At 45.9% G+C, this 16,175-nt stretch overlaps 1 protein-coding gene across 1 annotated transcript in view; it reads right to left on the reverse strand.

The window, feature by feature from the left end:
* LOC138855378 (uncharacterized) overlaps positions 1–16,175 on the reverse strand; it is a 319,217-nt gene that overhangs the window by 222,243 nt on the left and 80,799 nt on the right. Inside the window, exon 2 of the mRNA XM_070104504.1 lies at positions 8,659–8,801. Within this exon, the coding sequence (XP_069960605.1) occupies positions 8,659–8,801 (143 nt within the window). The remainder of the gene's footprint in view (positions 1–8,658; positions 8,802–16,175) is intronic.

The raw sequence follows: 16,175 nt of genomic DNA on the forward strand, positions 1-16,175 counted from the left end.
AATCAGTCCCTCGGCCTTGGAGTTAGTGTTCACAGCATCGTGGTGGAGGAGAATCTGGAGCAAAGGCAAGAAGACTGGCGTTTATATAGTCGTCAGTGGAAAGGACGGGCAGCAGACGAGGGCAGTCACTGGTAGGCGGGATTCCCCAGTGGAAGTAGGTCCTTCCCAAAGAGATGGGTTAGTGGCAGCAGCCGTGAAGAAGGTCTTGTAGATGTCCTCTGAACCAAGATTCCATGATGTTGCAGTGTCTGACAAGTTGTGCAAGAAAGGTATAAAATACCGACAATATGAAAGTTAAGACACATGTGCAACATCTGGATATCTTTATTGTAGACGTTTCGCCATCCAGTGGCTTTATCAATACAGATTCTAGGACATAATAGGAAGACAGTAGAACTATATACAAAAGATGAGGTAATCAGTCCCTCGGCCTTGGAGTTAGTGTTCACAGCATCGTGGTGGAGGAGAATCTGGAGCAAAGGCAAGAAGACTGGCGTTTATATAGTCGTCAGTGGAAAGGACGGGCAGCAGACGAGGGCAGTCACTGGTAGGCGGGATTCCCCAGTGGAAGTAGGTCCTTCCCAAAGAGATGGGTTAGTGGCAGCAGCCGTGAAGAAGGTCTTGTAGATGTCCTCTGAACCAAGATTCCATGATGTTGCAGTGTCTGACAAGTTGTGCAAGAAAGGTATAAAATACCGACAATATGAAAGTTAAGACACATGTGCAACATCTGGATATCTTTATTGTAGACGTTTCGCCATCCAGTGGCTTTATCAATACAGATTCTAGGACATAATAGGAAGACAGTAGAACTATATACAAAAGATGAGGTAATCAGTCCCTCGGCCTTGGAGTTAGTGTTCACAGCATCGTGGTGGAGGAGAATCTGGAGCAAAGGCAAGAAGACTGGCGTTTATATAGTCGTCAGTGGAAAGGACGGGCAGCAGACGAGGGCAGTCACTGGTAGGCGGGATTCCCCAGTGGAAGTAGGTCCTTCCCAAAGAGATGGGTTAGTGGCAGCAGCCGTGAAGAAGGTCTTGTAGATGTCCTCTGAACCAAGATTCCATGATGTTGCAGTGTCTGACAAGTTGTGCAAGAAAGGTATAAAATACCGACAATATGAAAGTTAAGACACATGTGCAACATCTGGATATCTTTATTGTAGACGTTTCGCCATCCAGTGGCTTTATCAATACAGATTCTAGGACATAATAGGAAGACAGTAGAACTATATACAAAAGATGAGGTAATCAGTCCCTCGGCCTTGGAGTTAGTGTTCACAGCATCGTGGTGGAGGAGAATCTGGAGCAAAGGCAAGAAGACTGGCGTTTATATAGTCGTCAGTGGAAAGGACGGGCAGCAGACGAGGGCAGTCACTGGTAGGCGGGATTCCCCAGTGGAAGTAGGTCCTTCCCAAAGAGATGGGTTAGTGGCAGCAGCCGTGAAGAAGGTCTTGTAGATGTCCTCTGAACCAAGATTCCATGATGTTGCAGTGTCTGACAAGTTGTGCAAGAAAGGTATAAAATACCGACAATATGAAAGTTAAGACACATGTGCAACATCTGGATATCTTTATTGTAGACGTTTCGCCATCCAGTGGCTTTATCAATACAGATTCTAGGACATAATAGGAAGACAGTAGAACTATATACAAAAGATGAGGTAATCAGTCCCTCGGCCTTGGAGTTAGTGTTCACAGCATCGTGGTGGAGGAGAATCTGGAGCAAAGGCAAGAAGACTGGCGTTTATATAGTCGTCAGTGGAAAGGACGGGCAGCAGACGAGGGCAGTCACTGGTAGGCGGGATTCCCCAGTGGAAGTAGGTCCTTCCCAAAGAGATGGGTTAGTGGCAGCAGCCGTGAAGAAGGTCTTGTAGATGTCCTCTGAACCAAGATTCCATGATGTTGCAGTGTCTGACAAGTTGTGCAAGAAAGGTATAAAATACCGACAATATGAAAGTTAAGACACATGTGCAACATCTGGATATCTTTATTGTAGACGTTTCGCCATCCAGTGGCTTTATCAATACAGATTCTAGGACATAATAGGAAGACAGTAGAACTATATACAAAAGATGAGGTAATCAGTCCCTCGGCCTTGGAGTTAGTGTTCACAGCATCGTGGTGGAGGAGAATCTGGAGCAAAGGCAAGAAGACTGGCGTTTATATAGTCGTCAGTGGAAAGGACGGGCAGCAGACGAGGGCAGTCACTGGTAGGCGGGATTCCCCAGTGGAAGTAGGTCCTTCCCAAAGAGATGGGTTAGTGGCAGCAGCCGTGAAGAAGGTCTTGTAGATGTCCTCTGAACCAAGATTCCATGATGTTGCAGTGTCTGACAAGTTGTGCAAGAAAGGTATAAAATACCGACAATATGAAAGTTAAGACACATGTGCAACATCTGGATATCTTTATTGTAGACGTTTCGCCATCCAGTGGCTTTATCAATACAGATTCTAGGACATAATAGGAAGACAGTAGAACTATATACAAAAGATGAGGTAATCAGTCCCTCGGCCTTGGAGTTAGTGTTCACAGCATCGTGGTGGAGGAGAATCTGGAGCAAAGGCAAGAAGACTGGCGTTTATATAGTCGTCAGTGGAAAGGACGGGCAGCAGACGAGGGCAGTCACTGGTAGGCGGGATTCCCCAGTGGAAGTAGGTCCTTCCCAAAGAGATGGGTTAGTGGCAGCAGCCGTGAAGAAGGTCTTGTAGATGTCCTCTGAACCAAGATTCCATGATGTTGCAGTGTCTGACAAGTTGTGCAAGAAAGGTATAAAATACCGACAATATGAAAGTTAAGACACATGTGCAACATCTGGATATCTTTATTGTAGACGTTTCGCCATCCAGTGGCTTTATCAATACAGATTCTAGGACATAATAGGAAGACAGTAGAACTATATACAAAAGATGAGGTAATCAGTCCCTCGGCCTTGGAGTTAGTGTTCACAGCATCGTGGTGGAGGAGAATCTGGAGCAAAGGCAAGAAGACTGGCGTTTATATAGTCGTCAGTGGAAAGGACGGGCAGCAGACGAGGGCAGTCACTGGTAGGCGGGATTCCCCAGTGGAAGTAGGTCCTTCCCAAAGAGATGGGTTAGTGGCAGCAGCCGTGAAGAAGGTCTTGTAGATGTCCTCTGAACCAAGATTCCATGATGTTGCAGTGTCTGACAAGTTGTGCAAGAAAGGTATAAAATACCGACAATATGAAAGTTAAGACACATGTGCAACATCTGGATATCTTTATTGTAGACGTTTCGCCATCCAGTGGCTTTATCAATACAGATTCTAGGACATAATAGGAAGACAGTAGAACTATATACAAAAGATGAGGTAATCAGTCCCTCGGCCTTGGAGTTAGTGTTCACAGCATCGTGGTGGAGGAGAATCTGGAGCAAAGGCAAGAAGACTGGCGTTTATATAGTCGTCAGTGGAAAGGACGGGCAGCAGACGAGGGCAGTCACTGGTAGGCGGGATTCCCCAGTGGAAGTAGGTCCTTCCCAAAGAGATGGGTTAGTGGCAGCAGCCGTGAAGAAGGTCTTGTAGATGTCCTCTGAACCAAGATTCCATGATGTTGCAGTGTCTGACACCTTCTTCACGGCTGCTGCAACTAACCCATCTCTTTGGGAAGGACCTACTTCCACTGGGGAATCCCGCCTACCAGTGACTGCCCTCGTCTGCTGCCCGTCCTATTCACTGACGCCTATAAAAAGCGCCAGTCTTCTTGCCTTTGCTCCAGACTCTCCTCCACCACGATGCTGTGAACACTAACTCCAAGGCCGAGGGACTGATTACCTCATCTTTTGTATATAGTTCTACTGTCTTCCTATTATGTCCTAGAATCTGTATTGATAAAGCCACTGGATGGCGAAACGTCTACTACAATAAAGATATCCAGATGTTGCACATGTGTCTTAACTTTCATATTGTCGGTATTTTATACCTTTCTTGCACAACTTGTCAGACACTGCAACATCATGGAATCTTGGTTCAGAGGACATCTACAAGACCTTCTTCACGGCTGCTGCAACTAACCCATCTCTTTGGGAAGGACCTACTTCCACTGGGGAATCCCGCCTACCAGTGACTGCCCTCGTCTGCTGCCCGTCCTATTCACTGACGCCTATAAAAAGCGCCAGTCTTCTTGCCTTTGCTCCAGACTCCTCCACCACGATGCTGTGAACACTAACTCCAAGGCCGAGGGACTGATTACCTCATCTTTTGTATATAGTTCTACTGTCTTCCTATTATGTCCTAGAATCTGTATTGATAAAGCCACTGGATGGCGAAACGTCTACTACAATAAAGATATCCAGATGTTGCACATGTGTCTTAACTTTCATATTGTCGGTATTTTATACCTTTCTTGCACAACTTGTCAGACACTGCAACATCATGGAATCTTGGTTCAGAGGACATCTACAAGACCTTCTTCACGGCTGCTGCAACTAACCCATCTCTTTGGGAAGGACCTACTTCCACTGGGGAATCCCGCCTACCAGTGACTGCCCTCGTCTGCTGCCCGTCCTATTCACTGACGCCTATAAAAAGCGCCAGTCTTCTTGCCTTTGCTCCAGACTCTCCTCCACCACGATGCTGTGAACACTAACTCCAAGGCCGAGGGACTGATTACCTCATCTTTTGTATATAGTTCTACTGTCTTCCTATTATGTCCTAGAATCTGTATTGATAAAGCCACTGGATGGCGAAACGTCTACTACAATAAAGATATCCAGATGTTGCACATGTGTCTTAACTTTCATATTGTCGGTATTTTATACCTTTCTTGCACAACTTGTCAGACACTGCAACATCATGGAATCTTGGTTCAGAGGACATCTACAAGACCTTCTTCACGGCTGCTGCAACTAACCCATCTCTTTGGGAAGGACCTACTTCCACTGGGGAATCCCGCCTACCAGTGACTGCCCTCGTCTGCTGCCCGTCCTATTCACTGACGCCTATAAAAAGCGCCAGTCTTCTTGCCTTTGCTCCAGACTCTCCTCCACCACGATGCTGTGAACACTAACTCCAAGGCCGAGGGACTGATTACCTCATCTTTTGTATATAGTTCTACTGTCTTCCTATTATGTCCTAGAATCTGTATTGATAAAGCCACTGGATGGCGAAACGTCTACTACAATAAAGATATCCAGATGTTGCACATGTGTCTTAACTTTCATTGCTGTAATTACAGAAACTATTTTTTTTTTATTTTGGGGGGAGGGGGGTAAAACATGCAGAAGCAAATATTTTTAATTCTTTTCATTACCTGTAGAATGCATCATCCGGTTGCTTTCAAACTTTTAGCTCTCATGTGTTTACCAAATAAGAAATATATTGATTTTCGATTGTCTAAGGTTTTTTGTGCCATTTTTTATTAAACAAATTGACTTCCGTTAAATATCTAGAGAAAGTTTGTTATCAGAAATAATTCACAATTTTTGACTTTACTGGATTATCCTTAGTTAAATATATATAATGTTATTTTTATGTACCCAAAATTTTTGAAAGGTGAAGCTCGTAGCAGGAAGATTGTGCAGCTTGCTGTCTGGCATTGCATTACCTTTGCCTACGCTTTACAAATTTTGCGTGTCAGTTACTGTTATGGTCAGCCTTGCTATTGCGTGATATGTTCCGAAAGCCTAAATAACAATAACATATTTTCTTACTCTATTACTTATATACTTACTGTTTATACACACTCTTAACTTATTCCTTAATTGATAATCAATCTTCAAGAACAACTCGGAGTGTTGAAAATTAAGACACTTGTGCAACATCTGGATACCTTTATTGTAGACGTTTCGCCATCCAGTGGCTTTATCAATACAGATTCTTGGACATAATTAGAAAACAGAAGAACTATATACAAAAGATGAGGTAATGAGTCCCTCAGCCTTGGAGTTGGTGTTTAGAGCACCGTGGTTGTAGAGATTCTGAAGCACAGTGACTATGTCCTCGTCTGCTACACGTCCCTATTCACTGACGCCTATATAAGCGCCAGTCTCCTTGACTGTGCTTCAGAATCTCTACAACCACGGTGCTCTAAACACCAACTCCAAGGCTGAGGGACTCATTACCTCATTTTTTGTATATAGTTCTTCTGTTTTCTAATTATGTCCAAGAATTTGTATTGATAAAGCCACTGGATGGCGAAACGTCTACAATAAAGATAACCAGATGTTGCACATGTGTCTTAACTTTCATCTTGTCGGTATTGTATACATGTCTTGCACAACTCGGAGTGATGTTGGTCTGTGTGGGTTTCAGTTTGCTTTGGAAAAAATTGGGAAAAAATTAAGTGCTGTTTTCCATTATTTTTTGTTTGTCTTACCAGACTGGTTTTAGCCCATGGACGTTCACAACCTGATAAGGTATTTTCTGAGCGGCTTCGAGCTTGATGGGCTGGTGTGCTTTAGAATATTGGTATCCATGAGAAAACAATAAGATGCCTCTTAATCTGACTTCTAAATTTTTGTTTATTAGTTTGAGTCACAATTTAATTTTGGATTGTGCATGCTCGAATTTCCTATTTTTATTAAATAAATCGGGATATTAATTTCCATTTGACTTGTGAATAACTTTTCTCATTCGCTTTATATCTTCAGTGATTAATTCTTAATTGCATGAGAAACTCGTGTTGCACACTGCTTTAGTGTTGTTGCATCGAGATGCAGAGTGTTGCTGTGCTCCTTCCTTAAGTGGAAGTGACCTGAATAGGTGGGTCACTGGGCTAATCCGGGGAGGGGGACATGGACATGCTTCGCCTGAGTCAGTAGGCCTGCTGCAGTGTTCCTTCTTTCTTATGTTCTTGTGTTTATTAAATGGTATACAATACCGACAGGTTGGTAGATAAGACACAGGCAACATTTAGGCAGATGAACTAATTACATCGTCTTCACATCTCTACTGTTCCTGCCTACTTTCTGTACTCAACTGAAGAAGCCTACTGTGTAAGCGAAACGTTTCGGAATAAAGCTGCCTAAATGTTGCCTATATGTCTTATCTACCAACCTGTCGGTACTGTATACCATTTGATAATCACTCTGTCAGACACTGCAACACAATGGCATCTTGGTACAGAAGAGAAAACACCTTGGACAATTTTTTCAGGTAAGACATATAGGCAACAGTTAGGCAACTTTATTCCGAAACGTTTCGCCTACACAGTAGGCTTCTTCAGTCGAATACAGAAAGTAGGCAGGAACAGTAAGATGTGAAGACGATGTAATCAGTCCATCACCCTTGAAGTCGTAGAATTTGAGGTTGTCAGTCCCTCGGCCTGGAACTGAACTTCTCCAGGCTGAGGGACTGACAACCTCAAATTCTACGACTACAAGGGTGATGGACTGATTACATCGTCTTCACATCTCTACTGTTCCTGCCTACTTTCTGTATTCGACTGAAGAAGCCTACTGTGTAGGCGAAACGTTTCGGAATAAAGCTGCCTAAATGTTGCCTATGTGTCTTATCTACCAACTATGTTCTTGTGCTCTTAACACAGATACGTTTCTTGCATCACTCATGACCGAAAGGCATCTAGCTGTTTTAATTATTACTTCTACAAATAACAAAACAAGGCACAATACCGTGACTGGAACAATACACAAATAATCCGGACATGGAAGAGAGAAGATTACGACGACGTTTCGGTCATTTTTTTGTTAGCGTGACCTTGTAAATGGTCCAAGTCGGGCCGAAACGTCGTCGTAAGCTTCTCTCTTCTACGTGCGGGTTATTTGTGTATTACTTCTATAATATTCATTGCGAAATTTTAAATAAAAAAGTTATTTGGTATAACAGGCATAAAAATTAATCAGTTTTGAATCCAAGATAGGGGGAATAGTTCTAATTTCTTGGATTTAGAGCCTTTCACCAGCATTATTTACGTACCCTTGAAGAGTACGAAGAGCCACGACACAGGTCGTGGAGCTCTGTTACACAGCAGGTTGATAGAGCTCCATAAACCTCAGTTAATCTTAATACCCTTGAAGAGTACGAAGAGCCACGACACAGGTCGTGGAGCTCTGTTACACAGCAGGTTGATAGAGCTCCATAAACCTCAGTTAATCTTAAGAATGACACACACAGAGCAAGTCGAAGTGACATTTTTTAAGTTATTAAAGCTTGATAAAGCTGATACAGAACGAAACACTGTAAATAAGAATATATTAATGGAATATATCTTTCCCGTTAGCATATCGGCCTCTCACTGATGTATCAAGACTGGGGAACATGTACGGACATGAAAAAGAGGGGTGAGGCTACAGCTTGAAGGAGGTACAGGGAACGAGATAAAGGTGAGGAAAGAAGTGAGACTCAAGACTGGGTTAATTTGCCTTGAGATTATGTAGTGCTTACCTTGATAAATTAGACACATGTGCAACTCTTGGGTATCTTTATTGAGGAAACGTTTTGCCACACAGAGGCTTCATCAGTCCATACAAAGGAGAAACTTGAAGAACAGGAGGAGAATGAGGTAAGCAGTCCCTCAGCCTTGACTGATTACCTCATTCTCCTCCTGTTCTCCAAGTTTCTCCTTTGAATGGACTGAAGCCACTGTGGGGCGAAACGTTTCCTCAATAAAGATACCCAAGAGTTGCACACATGTCTAATTTATCAACATGTAGGTTCTGTGAACCACTCATCTACAAGAGCTTACCTTGCTTCCCTCGAGGAACCACTGTAAGCTGGGTTTGTGGTATCCCTGGATGCTCTCTTTAGGTTGGCAACCGATCTTGATGAGTTCTGTTGGTTCGTATATTTCTCTGGCACCCACTAACACTGGGGGAGACAGCGGCTCTCCTGTAGGGGAAACATTATAATAATTACTATTATTATCAATAATAATATTACCGAAAGGGATATCCTGAAGTGATTCATTAATTTCTTGCTTTCATTTAAATTTAGCTCATAACACGAGAACGCTTCACCAGATAGACGTCAAATTTCCAACACCGGTGTACAGTACCTAAGGAAATATTTATGAAGCTAGTAAGATGCGCAGATGTCCTATGACCAGTGTTGTATAACCTGTGTTAAGACTCCTGTAATGGGTACGATAATTCTCATAGGCCTCTCCTTGATTTGTTTAATTAGTCAACAACACACTACCTTGATCACAACTCAGAGTGAAACTCAGGAGTGAAGGTTCACTTCTGAGAGTGAAACTCAGGAGTGAAGGTTCACTTCTGAGAGTGAAACTCAGGAGTGAAGGTTCACTTCTGAGAGTGAAACTCAGGAGTGAAGGTTCACTTCTGAGAGTGAAACTCAGGAGTGAAGGTTCACTTCTGAGAGTGAAACTCAGGAGTGAAGGTTCACTTCTGAGAGTGAAACTCAGGAGTGAAGGTTCACTTCTGAGAGTGAAACTCAGGCGTGAAGGTTCACTTCTGAGAGTGAAACTCAGGCGTGAAGGTTCACTTCTGAGAGTGAAACTCAGGCGTGAAGGTTCACTTCTGAGAGTGAAACTCAGGCGTGAAGGTTCACTTCTGAGAGTGAAACTCAGGCGTGAAGGTTCACTTCTGAGAGTGAAACTCAGGAGTGAAGGTTCACATCTGAGAGTGAAACTTAGAAGTGAAGGTTCACTTCTGAGAGTGAAACTTAGAAGTGAAGGTTCACTTCTGAGAGTGAAACTTAGGCGTGAAGGTTCACTTCTGAGAGTGAAACTTAGGAGTGAAGGTTCACTTCTGAGAGTGAAACACAGGAGTGAAGGTTCACATCTGAGAGTGAAACACAGGAGTGAAGGTTCACATCTGAGAGTGAAACACAGGAGTGAAGGTTCACATCTGAGAGTGAAACACAGGAGTGAAGGTTCACATCTGAGAGTGAAACTCAGGAGTGAAGGTTCACATCTGAGAGTGAAACTCAGGAGTGAAGGTTCACATCTGAGAGTGAAACTCAGGAGTGAAGGTTCACATCTGAGAGTGAAACTCAGGAGTGAAGGTTCACATCTGAGAGTGAAACTCAGGAGTGAAGGTTCACATCTGAGAGTGAAACTCAGGAGTGAAGGTTCACATCTGAGAGTGAAACTCAGGAGTGAAGGTTCACATCTGAGAGTGAAACTCAGGAGTGAAGGTTCACATCTGAGAGTGAAACTCAGGAGTGAAGGTTCACATCTGAGAGTGAAACTCAGGAGTGAAGGTTCACATCTGAGAGTGAAACTCAGGAGTGAAGGTTCACATCTGAGAGTGAAACTCAGGAGTGAAGGTTCACATCTGAGAGTGAAACTCAGGAGTGAAGGTTCACATCTGAGAGTGAAACTCAGGAGTGAAGGTTCACATCTGAGAGTGAAACTCAGGAGTGAAGGTTCACATCTGAGAGTGAAACTCAGGAGTGAAGGTTCACATCTGAGAGTGAAACTCAGGAGTGAAGGTTCACATCTGAGAGTGAAACTCAGGAGTGAAGGTTCACATCTGAGAGTGAAACTCAGGAGTGAAGGTTCACATCTGAGAGTGAAACTCAGGAGTGAAGGTTCACATCTGAGAGTGAAACTCAGGAGTGAAGGTTCACATCTGAGAGTGAAACTCAGGAGTGAAGGTTCACATCTGAGAGTGAAACTCAGGAGTGAAGGTTCACATCTGAGAGTGAAACTCAGGAGTGAAGGTTCACATCTGAGAGAGTTTAACATTTTATTTCCTATAAATTGTCGTAAATATTTATATAAACCTCTTAAGAATTGTTTGCGTATTTAATTACTGATATAATTTCCAGGATTAACAGCAAATCGTTAATTCTAGATTGTGTTGGCATTAATTATTATAATAAAAAGAAGCGCTAAACCACTAGGGCTATACTGTGTGGGCAAATCTGGCAGTATACCAAGATTAAAAAATTTCGAATTATTGGAATCTGTGATAACTGCAGAATGCCTCTGCTGATTGGCTTGAAACTTAAGGATTTATATTTCTTCCTAAACACATTACACTTCTGTTGTTAGATGCACATGTCAGAATTTTACTATTGAATTAGTAAGTTGTTTACCTGGAGTTTACCTGGAGAGAGTTCCGGGGGTCAACGCCCCCGCGGCCCGGTCTGTGACCAGGCCTCCTAAAGTTGTGATGCTGATTTCTATTTATTTTAATACCGATGCGTTGATAAACAGAGAAGATACCATAAAAAGTGAGAGAACGTAGGAAAAAATTAGGTAGCAGTTGTAATCTGAAAAATAGCTGCAGAATGTTTAGTCTGATAGACTTCAAACTTCCAGCATAAATGGACTTAACCTTTTTTATATATCATTTATTCTGAATCGTGTAAATATTAATTTATCCATTTTATGATATTTTTTTATATATTTTATTTAAAACACGTCGGTACAGTTACATAATAACACATAAAAGAAACTCTTAACAGACTCAAAATAATATACAAGGCAGCCCTACCTAATTACACCAGATCGACACCATGGCCAGCCCTTCTAGGGTAGGGTAGGTGCCTTGAGCCAGAGCTTAGGGTAGGGTAGGTCCCTGAGCCAGAGCTTAGGGTAGGGTAGGTGCCTGAGCCAGAGCTTAGGGTAGGGTAGGTGCCTGAGCCAGAGCTTGCAGCTTGCAACACTGTCATTCCCATTAGTCCCCTTGAGGCGGGGATGGCAGACCAGAGAGGTCTAGCTTCTCCCTACGAGCCCCGTGAGGGCGGGGAATGTGGCTAGGCCTGGGGACAGTTTCCCTAGGATGAGGGGGTACTTGTGCCTCCTCCCATGGCAGGGCTAGGCCTGGGGACAGTTTCCCTAGGATGAGGGGGTACTGAGGGGGTGGCAAGTACCTGCCCTCCACACAGCTGGGGGTGACAAATACCTGCCCCCACACAGCTAGGGGTGGCAAGTACCTGCCTTCCACAAAGCTGGGGGTGGCAAGTACCTGCCCCCTCACATAGCTGGGGGTGGCATTTACCCGCCCCCTCACAGTTGCGGGTGGCAAGTACCCGCCCCCCACACAACTGTGGGTGGCAAGTACCCGCCCCCCGCACAGCTGGGGGTGGCAAGTACCTGCCCCCCTCACATAGCAGGGGGTGGCATTTACCCGCCCCCTCACAGTTGCGGGTGGCAAGTACCCGCCCCCCACACAGCTGGGGGTGGCAAGTACCCACCCCCACACAGCTGGGGGTGGCAAGTACTTGCCCTCCAACCAGCTGGGGGTGGCAAGTACCTGCCCTCCACACAGCTAGGGGTGGCAAGTACCTGCCCTCCAACCAGCTGGGGGTGGCAAGTACCTGCCTTCCACAAAGCTGGGGGTGGCAAGTACCTGCCCCCCTCACATAGCTGGGGGTGGCATTTACCCGCCCCCTCACAGTTGCAGGTGGCAAGTACCCGCCCCCCACACAGCTGTGGGTGGCAAGTACCCGCCCCCCGCACAGCTGGGGGTGGCAAGTACCCGCCCCCCGCACAGCTGGGGGTGGCAAGTACCTGCCCCCCTCACATAGCAGGGGGTGGCATTTACCCGCCCCCTCACAGTTGCGGGTGGCAAGTACCCGCCCCCCACACAGCTGGGGATGGCAAGTACCCACCCCCACACAGCTGGGGGTGGCAAGTACTTGCCCTCCAACCAGCTGGGGGTGGCAAGTACCTGCCCTCCACACAGCTGGGGGTGGCAAGTACCTGCCCTCCACACAGCTGGGGGTGACAAATACCTGCCCTCCACACAGCTGGGGGTGGCAAGTACCTGCCCTCCACACAGCTGGGGGTGACAAATACCTGCCCCCACACAGCTGGGGGTGGCAAGTACCTGCCCTCCACAAAGCTGGGTGTGGCAAGTACCTGCCTCCCTCACATAGCTGGGTGTGGCATTTACCTGCCCCCTCACAGTTGCGGGTGGCAAGTACCCGCCCCCCACACAGCTGGGGGTGGCAGGTTCCCGCCCTCCACACACCCCACCCATCAACCCACTCCTAGCCAAAATATTAAAAAATATTACAAAGATTAACAAGCCATTACAAATGGCATCTTACAGTGTCAGATAACCTGCAAGTCCCGCCTGGCTTCACCCGTCTACAGACGCCCATACGTACCTAATAAACATAGCAACAAGTAGAACTTAACATTACACAACGTAACAGATTATACAACATAACAGAGCAGAACATGGCACAGCTTAACGTAACACAACGCTGCGAGATTACACCGGCGCCAGGCAAAAATGCATACATACACACCAGCGGCATGCGCCACCCTCAACCACACCAGCGTACCTTTGGCGCACACAGGCACAGACAGCGACAACTCTTTGCAGGACCAATGATAAGATTTTTATCGTATTTTTAACCCTGGAGGGTTAGCTAACCGGGATAACCCAAGAAAGTCAGTTTGTCATCGAGGACTGTCTGTCTTCTTTCAATTGTGATCCTCAATCTTGTCCCCCAGGATGCCACCCACACCAGTCGACTAACACCCAGGTACCTATTTGCTGCTAGGTGAACATGACAACAGGTGTAAGGAAACACGTCGAAATGTTTCCACCTGCCGGGAATCGAACCCGGGTCCTCCGTGTGTGAAGCGAGAGCTTTAGCCACCAGGCCACCAAGCCTGTACGCCACAGTTCACAAACACATTTGAACAGCACATATCCAGCTAATTTCATCCACACACTGGACACCCACGCACTGCCTTCTAGGCGCTCACTAGCTGGCGCCTCAGACATACACTCCATGAACTGACGCTGCCATCATGTAGCAGACCTCACGATACTTGCCATGATGCATCCTGCTCCTACCTAAACCCCGCTCCCACCTTGCTAAGGTTTCCACCCTCGCTGCCCCACTGATCCTTTTATATGCCCACCTGGGTGCTGCTCACCTCCACTCGCACAACGACCCACTTCTACCGAAGCCTTCTTCCCTGTACGTTGAGCCGGCGTCAGGATGCCATCAGAGTCCGACATTGCTGCTGCCCTCTTCCTCGTCCCAACATCCTCCTCCATGCTCGTGACTGGGGCGTCCACATGGTGAATTTCCACCACCACCGTCGTCGTCGAGGCCTCCTGACCAGGGTCATCACGTCCCCGCCAGCCTCACCAGCACCCACATCCGCCTCCTGCCACTTGACCACCATGGACACGAGCTCCAGACTGGCTGACGGCACAGCCGGGGAGACCACATCTGTAGACGGGAACATGGTTTGCAGTACTGATGCTAATGTTGCATCGAATTCCACGACTTCTGCCGTCACCTGGTCCTCCAAACTAGCCTGCTGTACCATCAGTAGTGCAGGTAACGCGGTAGTCGTCAGCTCCAATTCTGACCACCACTGGCGCCTCAGTCTCCTCACTCCGAAGTCGACCACTCCCACCATCTCCTTGTCGGCCAGGTACAGGATCCTCCTACTCATCGACAGTTGTCGCTCCACCGACCGGCCTTCTGGCCTGCCCGCGCTGCCCACACTCCATCGCTATGTGATCAAAGTCCCTACAGAGGCGGCACGCCCGTCGTTGCCCACCATAGGACACCATGACCTACGTACGGGATTCATCAAGGTACGCATACGATGGTATGGCCTGATGTAGAGACATCTTAAAGTTAAACGTGCCCTCGGGGTGGCCAGCCACCCACTTGCCTTGTTGTGCTACCTGTACCACTCCGTACCTGCTGAAAACACGGCGGAGATTCGAGTCATCTTCTTCGAAGGGCATATTGCACAGTTTCACCCACGTGTATTGTCATGAGACATCCACCATATGCACACGCACTGCAGGTAACACATTTACGCAGATATCTTGGATATCAACAAGCCCTCATACACTGGCCCATTAAATAGTTTCACAAATAGCTGGTAGGCTCCATTCAAAGCCATGCCATACAAATCCTTGTCCTCATTTCCATAAGTGTCATGGATAATCATGGGTAGCAACACTTATGCAATCTCAGGCATAACCATCCCTTGAATAAGTTATATACCATTGGTATTCACCGCCTCCTCACGGTAAAGACCATAACGTCACGGGATAGCTTGCTAGACTGTCAGCAGAGGGGTGCGAGGCATGTCCACACTCTCTGGCAGCTAGGCCATGAATAGTTTCATAACATTAACTGATTTCCATGAGACATCTAGAGACTGACTTCAAACCCTAAAACGTTGATGTATGTTAATTGGAAATAATTTTGTTTTTTAATTTGGGCTGATTGGATGCCAGTTTACCAGTTATACTGAAGAGGTTTCATAAAATTTTAAAATTTTAAAAAGTAAACTAAATATTCGTTCTTAAATACAGTAGTTTTTTTTTATATTTTTATTTAAAACAATTCAGCACAGCTTATAATAAATATACACCAACATGAGATTTATTGCAGCCTAACCACTACTCTCGCCACTGATTACATAACAGCAGGGCGACAATAACAAACAGTACCCCCCCTACCCTAAAAGATACCCTTAGCATCTACCACTCAATAAAATACCTGGTACAAACAACGTGCTACTTATGAACAAAAATGCTGCCACTTGCCACCACAATGCCATATCCATCCCCCAGTATCTGTATGAATGGCAATAACACGTGACACCAGTCATTATGACATGTATGTAAAATATAAAACAAGGTCCTTCACCTGTGGCCCCGCACGATGGCTCGAGCCCCAGCCCCAAAGCCTCACCGAGTGCACGCCTACAATGCAAGACGTATTTGCAGAACAAAAACAGTACAAAATAAAAACTTTACACACTAAGCCAGTGACTTGGCTTGCATGATGCCTACACATTAACTGGCTGCAACCGACCATGACACATTGACCAAACATCATGGGATCACAGATCCCAAAGCCATCTCCTTTCTGTAGGCAAAACGCCCTAATCTCCCCTCCAGCAGCAGTTGCCACCATCCAGCATTCTGACATTCCTTAATGCACACAGGCACCTGTAGCCACCATGCATAACAACCATACACCACCACTCACGCCATAAACAGAATCAGGACAACCACTCATACAGAACATGCTCCAAACATGACAGGGATACACTCCACCCTGGAGTGCTGACTGACAATACAAGAGTGCCAACAGATTCACCTCACTATGCAAGTGCGACCCTCATGCCCCATCACCTCCTCACCGGACCACACCCCATACCCAAAACCCTCTCGCACTTTATGGTAAGCCCGACATCTATCCCCTGATCTAATTCCCACCCCTACATACTAAGCGTTTCACACCGTGGAGGTACGGTAACCCTCAGAAAAACATTCCCCCCACCTAGTC

This window comes from Cherax quadricarinatus, chromosome 92 (assembly GCF_038502225.1).
Source record: "Cherax quadricarinatus isolate ZL_2023a chromosome 92, ASM3850222v1, whole genome shotgun sequence".
Lineage (NCBI taxonomy): Eukaryota > Metazoa > Arthropoda > Malacostraca > Decapoda > Parastacidae > Cherax > Cherax quadricarinatus.